The sequence below is a fragment of the Myripristis murdjan genome, unplaced genomic scaffold (assembly GCF_902150065.1).
Source record: "Myripristis murdjan unplaced genomic scaffold, fMyrMur1.1, whole genome shotgun sequence".
Lineage (NCBI taxonomy): Eukaryota > Metazoa > Chordata > Actinopteri > Holocentriformes > Holocentridae > Myripristis > Myripristis murdjan.
Window position 1 is genome coordinate 1 of NW_021941796.1, and position 8,703 is coordinate 8,703.

General features: G+C 38.4%; 1 protein-coding gene across 1 annotated transcript; it reads left to right on the forward strand.

Moving 5' to 3' along the window:
• Positions 1 to 1,108: 1,108 nt before the first annotated feature.
• LOC115356758 (ornithine decarboxylase-like) lies at positions 1,109 to 2,938 on the forward strand (the record flags this gene model as incomplete). The annotated part of the gene is made up of 4 exons (XM_030047989.1): positions 1,109 to 1,194; positions 1,274 to 1,401; positions 2,423 to 2,544; positions 2,696 to 2,938. Coding segments are annotated over 4 exons (579 nt in total), but the record flags the coding sequence as incomplete, so codon positions are not given.
• Positions 2,939 to 8,703: the final 5,765 nt, after the last annotated feature.

Sequence of the window (8,703 nt, forward strand, 5' to 3'; positions counted from 1 at the left end):
AGATAGATAGATAGATAGATAGATAGATAGATAGATAGATAGATAGATAGATAGATAGATAGACACTCTCTTTCTAGTACTTCATAATTGCCTACTGCATGTGTTGTATTCATTGATGCACTTAAGAATATTTATGTTCTGTGTTCATAAAAAAATTGTTCTGTAAATAAAATTTGTTCTGTAAATAGTTCATTTACTATTGTGATCAAAAAACATTGGTCTGAAGCTCAATTCTGGGGCTGTTCTGAAAATAGTTTGATGATAGTTAGATCGTTAAACAGATACAGATACAGTACAGATAGTGGTGTACTCGCTCATCCCTGGTATTTATGTGGCCCCGAGACCTTCCCTATCACGAAAAACAACGAAAATTGCACTTTTCATGCCATGGGGCCTTTAAAGGCCTGATGACAATCTGACTGTTCACTTTTGTTGAAGAATTCCACAACAGAACCTATGATGATCTATGTGCTTTAATTGTGTTCAACAGCTAAACATAATTTATAAAGATAAATCATAAAACTAGCCTGCTGCGCTGAAAGGGTCCATGATCCTGTCATACTGACCACTGCTAGATGGAAAGTACTGTCCAAACATTTCAAGCAGGGATGTTATGTGCTCCCGAATGCAGGGGATCACATGAGGTATCCTACTGGTCGTCTCAGCCATTCCACTGACCTTCTTGAAAGACTCAACACTTCCTCTATCATTATTTGGCCTCCACAGTCACCAGACCTGAACCCAATCCAGATGGTTTGGGGTGAGCTGGACCGCAGAGTGAAGGCAAGGGGCCAACAAGTGCTAAACACCTCTGGGAACTCCTTGAAGACTGTTGGAAAACCATTTCAGGTGACTACCTCTTGAAGCTCATGGAGAGAATGCCAAGAGTGTGCAAAGCAGTAATCAGAGCAAAGGGTGGCTATTTTGAAGAAACTAGAATATTTAACATGTTTTCAGTTATTTCACCTTTTTTTTGTTAAGTACATAACTCCACATGTGTTCATTCATAGTTTTGATTCCTTCAGTTAGAATCTACAATGTAAATAGTCATGAAAATAAAGAAAACGCATTGAATGAGAAGGTGTGTCCAAACTTTTGGCCTGTACTGTATGCCCGCACTCATGGAGTCCAGATGATGACTTTTGATAACCAGGAAGAACTCTCAAAGATTGCTCGTTGTCATGCCAGTGCCAAGTAAGCCACCAGATCCTAATATTTTTATTTCAAAGTCCAATTATGATATGAATTATGATACTTTCTGATGATTCTGCAGACTAGTGCTTCGCATTGCAGTGGATGACTCCAAGTCCTTGTTACGACATAACTCCAAGTTTGAGGCCAGTTTGGACTCAGCTGGTCGGCTGCTGCAGCGAGCCGGAGAGCTGGGCCTGGACGTGGTCGGTAGGTAGAGTTGTATTACCATACCAAATTTCAGTTTCCTAAGTGGTGTAGTTCCTGAAATATTGACACCTGAAAATGGAAGAAAAACAAGGACACGCGAAAGTCGCACCAAAATCGACACATACCTCCCTCACTAAATTGGCCATATCTCAAAAAGTATCCATCCGAGCAAACTAAAACTTTACAATGTGGCTATTGGATAAATAAGGAACAACTGGTGAATTTTTTTAGAATTCTTCAGAACAAATGGCCCAAGTGCGTGGGCCATTTGTTGAAATGACGTGGAATGACCCTAATGCTCAAATCTAAGCCAACACCACAGGTAGAATCAGTAACACCTTCAGTGCAGTGTGGGTTTCATCAGCTATGTTATGCAAATTGTCTTGAAAACTTCAAGTTCAGGTTTATTTAGAGCCCAGCATCAGTCCCTCCCTCACCGCTGCACGGTTCACACAGTCAAATGATGTGTCAGAGGGGTCTGTATTACCAGAACCATTACTGTGGCTCTTTGATAGTTGTGTGGTAAATTATTAGGCTGGTGATTCCTGATGGAAGGGAGGTGTTTTCTGTCAGGTGATCCACGACACACACCTGAAGTGTAGTGTCTCCTCTGCTGTCGTGTGTGTTGTCTGACCAAGGAGTCGCTCCAAGCTGTGTCTCTGTTACCTGAATAGTGTTTCCATTTCCCGTTTAGTGTATCAGTTATTTTATGAAAAAGGCAATAACCATCTCAAGTGAGCGTAAAACTTTTTTTTTTTTTTTCTCCAAATTTTGCTGGTTCCATCAACCTCTTTTAAATACGATTCATCGAAATGCTCAGAAAAATACATTGATGGAAACATGGCTAGTGTTAGATACAACCTGAGGTCTCTATCAATGTGCACAACCCTTTTAATTATGACACAGAATAAAACATGAAGGTGGAAGTATTTATTTATTTGTTTGGCTATTAAGTTATTTTTCATGCCAATGCATGATAGATCCAGTAGTAATTGCCACATTTTGTGTGTATTTTTTCCAGGGACAGAGGAGAATGTCCCTGAAAGAGTGATGGTGTACTACATTAATGATGGTGTGTATGGATCCCTGAGTTTTCTCATCAATGCTCCCGGCACGGGCTGTGTTTTACCATACCTTCAAAGGGTAAAACACTCACACACAACCTAACTGAGGCTTTGTGTAAATCATTGTAAAACATTACAGTCTACCGACTGTAATCAGTGAAATAATCAGAATGAAATATGGTGAACAATGTGATGTGGATTTCATTCCTTGTTTTTCCTGCTCTTCCCAGAGAGTCGACAGCAGTGAGCAGAGGTACCGCTCTGTGATCTGGGGTCCGACCTGCAACAGCTTGGACAAGCTGACTGACAGCTGCCTCCTGCCTGAGCTGCAGGTGGGGGCGTGGCTCCTCATTGACAACACCGGCGCCTACACAGTTTGCCTATCCACCACCTTAAATGGCTTTGGAAAACCACCTATATATTCTGTGGTGACACCTGAGACATGGCAAACCTTAAACCCTTCTCACACCTGAGGCTTTTTCCCATTAACGACAAGGAACATAGTTTCACACTGAAACAAAACAAACTGATGAAAAAAAAAAGTAAATAAAGAAACAACTTAATAGATAAACTAATTTTGTTTCTACAGTTTACTTCTTATGGTCGTCTCTGCTCTTCTGTGTTAGGTAAATCACTTCTTGACTGTTTCATCTTGTCTTCTGATACTGTCTTTGTGTTGTGACACATACAGTACATTACTGCACCCAGCTCAGCCACTTTAACCATTATCACTGCTCATGTGGGCGAGACGTGAGACAAGAGGGGTGAACTACAAAACCAGTTCAATAGAGCCAGGCTTTCTTTATGTGAGGTGGCTCCACAAAACCTGAAGCCCCAGTATCAGGTAAGTGGTACTAGTTATCTCGTACAGATAACTGCTATCATGACGGTGGTTACCGACCGGCTTTACTACTACTACTACTACTACTAATAATAATAATACATTTTATTTGTAAGCGCCTTTCTTGACACTCAAGGACACTTTACAAAGATAAAACAAGTACAATAAAACAACAGATAAAACAGATAAAAGCTAAGCTTTCTAGTAAAAAGAAAAAAAAAAAATGATTACCTAAGAAATAACTTGTTTTTAGACAATTTTCACTTACTTCAAGCTAATTTTCACTTGAAACAAGTGATAATTGTCTAAAAACAAGTTACTTCTGAGGTGATCATGTCTTATTTTAACTTTAATAAGATATTCTGACTAGAAATAAGACATTTTGACTTGAAATAAGACAAATATTCTTGGTAAGATTTTGAGTTTTTGCAGTGTTGTTCTTGTGGACCCACCAGTACGTACATACGCACACACACACACGCACACACACACACACACACACACACACACACACACACACACACACACACACACACACACACACACACACACAGGTAACTGGTAAAACAAGTTGTCACACTCCTGTCAATGGTTGCTGATTTTAACCAAAATTCTGAACATAACTTGGCCCGGAGCAGCTTATGTTTGCATGTTTTGCTTATGTTTGCAGCACACACGCACACACACACACACACACACACACACACACACACACACACACAGGTAACTGGTAAAACAAGTTGTCACACTCCTGTCAATGGTTGCTGATTTTAACCAAAATTCTGAACATAACTTGGCCCGGAGCAGCTTATGTTTGCATGTTTTGCTTATGTTTGCAGCACACACGCACACACACACACACACACACACAAACACACACACGCACACACACACACACAGGTAACTGGTAAAACAAGTTGTCATATTCCTGTCAATGGTTGCTGATTTTAAACCAAAATTCTGAACATAAATTAGCCCGGAGCAGCTTATGTTTGCAGCATATGTTACCATGGTGATGAAGCCAAAAGTCAAAAGACAGCCACCTTCATGTCACAGCAACCGCTGGCTTCAGACTCAGCACAACTCACTGACCTGTTGACCTCCTTTCGTGGTACAGCGCTCTGATCAGCTCGCCTCACTGTTACTCTTTTTAATCTTTAAACCACAGTGGGTAATGGGTTAGTCTCTGCTGGAAGGGAACTGGGCAGGGAAAAGCCTCGGCATAATCTAAAGAAAAGTAAATAAACCGTGTGTGCTGCCAGGAACTGAGGCTTGGACAGGCTGAGTGACACTGATGGAGTGAGAACAATAAAGCCCGCCCACTACGGGAGAAGACTGGTCCAGTTAGAGTATTGATAAACGAACTTCGAATCAGGATGAGATTTTATTTATTTATTTATTTATGAGTTTCTGTCTCACTTTATATTAAAGCAAACTAAAGCATGTATTAGATTACAAGGCAATGCAAATTCTGTATTGTTCACTTATTTTGCCTTATTTTAGTTACTGTATTGAAGTCTGGGGAAACACGTACACAACTAATATCATGCCATTGTTTATTTTAGAGAAAAGAGCAGTGCGAATTATACATGAAGTGGATGCAAGAGAACACACCAATGGATTATTTATTAAGTCAGGATTAATAAAACTTAAAGACATTGTTGAGTTAGAGACTATGTTAGTTATGTTCAAGGCAAAAAGCAGAGGATTGCCAGAAAATATACAACAAAACAAAAAAAAAACATTTGTTTTTAGTTCAGAGAACCAGGAGGACCATAGAAGGATATTTGATTTTAAACATCCATATGTTACAAACTACTTTAAAACAATATCTATATAACAATATATATAACAATATCTGTATATCTGTATGTGGTGTCAAATTGTGGAACTCTTTAACCCTAACCCTGAACTATGAAAGAATTGGCAGAAAATTCCAATTTTTTTGAAATTGAACCCTTTATTTAGTCCTATAACAAAATATATATATATAAAAAGAAAAATCAAAAAATATGTTATTACACGACCTTTCTGGTGTATGATATATGATATGTACTTGAAGTGCCAATGGTATGGTCCAGGGTGAACATGGGAAGTGTTCAAAGGTATACAACAGTATTTTGGTCAAGTATTGATTAAACTGAAAACGAAAAACGGAATTGAAAATGTGTATCATATATGATACAAATGGCTTTATAGGGTTAAAAGGTGATTTAAAAGTATGTACAAACATCAGTTCAAGAAAATGTATAAAGAAAAAATAATTAGACAATACGAAGTTTACAGGTAAAAGATCTGTTGTTTTTGGGGGGTTTTTTTGATAATGGTGAGTTGTGTATGTTTTTTTTTTCTTACTCTTTTGTATCTTCTATAAGTAATGACTGTTAAATGACTGATGGACAGAATATTCCATTTATTTTATCATTAGGTTTGCTTATTCATTTATTTATTTATTTAGAGAAAGGAGCTGGTAATATAAGACTTTCTTCTTCCTGCCCATTTTCAATCATGGAATATAAACAAATGTAATAAACTTGTGATTGATTATGAACTATTGTTTCCATGATACGGAATAAAAATGAAAAATGAAATGAAATATTAGGGGGATAAAGCATTGCTCATCTAGAGGATATTGCACATCATTTGTGGGTGTCAGGGAGCTCTTCTCAAGTGTTCATGTGCACTTCCTGCTGGGAAACTGGAACCACAAACCACATGAACAGAGCATAGTATAGTGGAGTATAATATATTGATAGTATATTGATGAAGTGGGTGTAGAGCTTAGTTGGTGTGTTTTTGGTGATTTTTCTTGTTCTTCTTTTTGTTTTTGTTTTTTTGGTGATTTGTTGACGTAGGGCCTGCTATATTCGTCGACCTATATGAAGTACCCACATGACACACTTATGAAGCAGGCTTGCAAATGTCCACCATGTGCAGAAACAAAGCAGGCAGATATTTATGGCCTACAACAATAATTTGACACCTTTTACACAGAGCAGGCAGCAGTATCAGATATTCTGAGATGTATTTCAAAACAAAAATTAACACAATATTATTTCTCACTTCACTTGGACATTCAATTTCAAGTACGATAGGCCAGACCGGGGCCACACAGGGGTCACAACTCATGACACTGGGACACCCTAAAAAAGCAGTGTCACACCGGATCAGCAAGTCAGGTATGATCTCTACACCTGACCTGACCTAATTCACTAGGGAGAATAACAGCTTTGTATAAATTAGTTACCAGATCAACATGTTAACTTTGGGAACTTGAACTTATTAATAATCCACAAGAAGTCCAGTTTGTGCCAACTTTTTTTTTTTTTTTTTTTTACTACTGATTTATTTACTACTGTCTGCCTTGTGTGTCTCCTAGTAGTTGATGTTGTGCTGTGTGTCTGACTCTGTTGTTGTCATTGTGGTTGTTGTCGATGTTGTTGTACTGTTTTTTAACTGCTACTGCGGCAGAATCAATTGCCCCTCGGGGACAAATAAAGGTCTTGAAACTTGAAACTTGAATCTTACTGGCCAGATTACAATGACCAAAATTAATCTGCAAACAAAAGGCATGAAATTTGCATCTCTATGTGTTACTAACCTCAACAGTCAGCTAAACAAACAATCAATCTTCTTGTTTTTCTTTCTCTTTCCCTCTCATATTTTATTTTATCTGTTTGTTTATTTATAAGGATGATTTATAGTTTTGGCACTTTGATGTATTTTGTTAGTGACAGTAAAGAGGTATAAGAGGGACACCTGGTACACACTCACCCGCCTGAAACCTCCATCTCACTTTGTGGAGGAACGCCTCCTTGTGGTGAAGAATCAACACTGGCTCAAGACACAAGCAAAAATATCTATATATTTTTTCATAACAAAAATGCATCCTTAGATTTCTGTGTTCCATTACAAGTTCTCCTCCATTTAACCTGTCTATTTGTGGTATCATACAGCTTGAAAACACTTGTTGTGAGTTGCTTTGACTTCATAAGTCATTAATATCATGTCAAACATCATAATAACAGGTTTCAAACATGACTTGAAACTTTGTAGTAGTATTAATTTTGTAGTAGTAACTTTGTCTGTAGTGTTCTAGGAAGTTCCTGGTATGAATATGTGGAACAGTGAAGAAGAGGTGGGGTGTTATTGGAACAATAAATGTGCCTGGAGTGCCTGGAGTGTTATTAAAATGAATGTAGTGGAGGGCAATCTCAGGGTATATTTTTTCTTTTTTCTTTTTTTTTTTTTTTTAGCCTTCAAACAGGCATGTTGTAAAGGTGATTTGACTACATGTGTGGTATGGATGAGGTCAAGTCAGAGGAGCAGATGTGTGTCCTCAGGTGTAAAAGATGGAAAGGTTGCAAGAAAAGGCCCTCGGAGAGGTGCTGGACGTCAGGTATGTGATATGATCGTAGTGTATCATAGAGGAGAGTCTATATGATGGATGGTAAATATGCCGCCCATTGATCAGATGCAAGACTCCGGTTCCTTTTACTGATGTTTAATATCGTAGCAGATCTTTGTAACATCCTGGAAACAGCGTAGAAGTAAAAAATACAGACAGACATGATAAATCAAAATAAATCAAATGTTTGTTTACATCAGATTGTTTCAGAAATGAAATGTGGCTTCAATTCAACACCAAAATAAAACAATACAAACCACTTTACCTGCTTGGCAATCAATGAGGGGGTTCAAGTTCAACACTCGTGGTAAGGCAATCTTGCCAATATTTTGTATTGATGATGAAATCCTCCAAAGTTGATGTCTCCCACACCGGCTAGAGTCTGTACACTTACAACAACCATGTTTCCCAAGGTTTCCCTCTGCAATGAGGTGTAGGACCAAAATAAATAATAGGGCTTCGCGCTGTTCCAGTGCTCGGGCCCTAATGAATAACTACCAAATCCAGGAAGTTTTAATCCAAGTTCTAAAATAAAGCAAGCATCACCTAGTGGTCAATGTGTGCAACGACAGTAAAAAGGTGCCAGGTGAGGTGAGTTTACTTCTCCAGTAGGGGTGGCTGCTTGAAATGGCAATTGCATTGCAATGTAATGTTAAAGCTGAAAGGCATTAAAATGAGTGAGAAACGAACTTGAGCAACAGTCACAGTAACACTTGTGAGCAATGACTTCTAAAGTGTGGTGTAAGCAAGAGACTAATTTTTAAATCTCAGAATTGAGCCCTTGTCTCCATCTGATAGTAGCACATTACTACAGCTGTTTACATAGCAAGCATTTGCCTGTCGTCATTGTAGTCAGATGGGTGAATATTTGTTAACGTGATTAGCATTTTCCTTGAGTCATTATAGTGAGGACTCGTCTTGTGCAGTGTTTGTGTGGCTCTTAAAAGAGCCTTTGTGTGTTTTGAGGTGGGCTGTGGGTCTACTTGGCC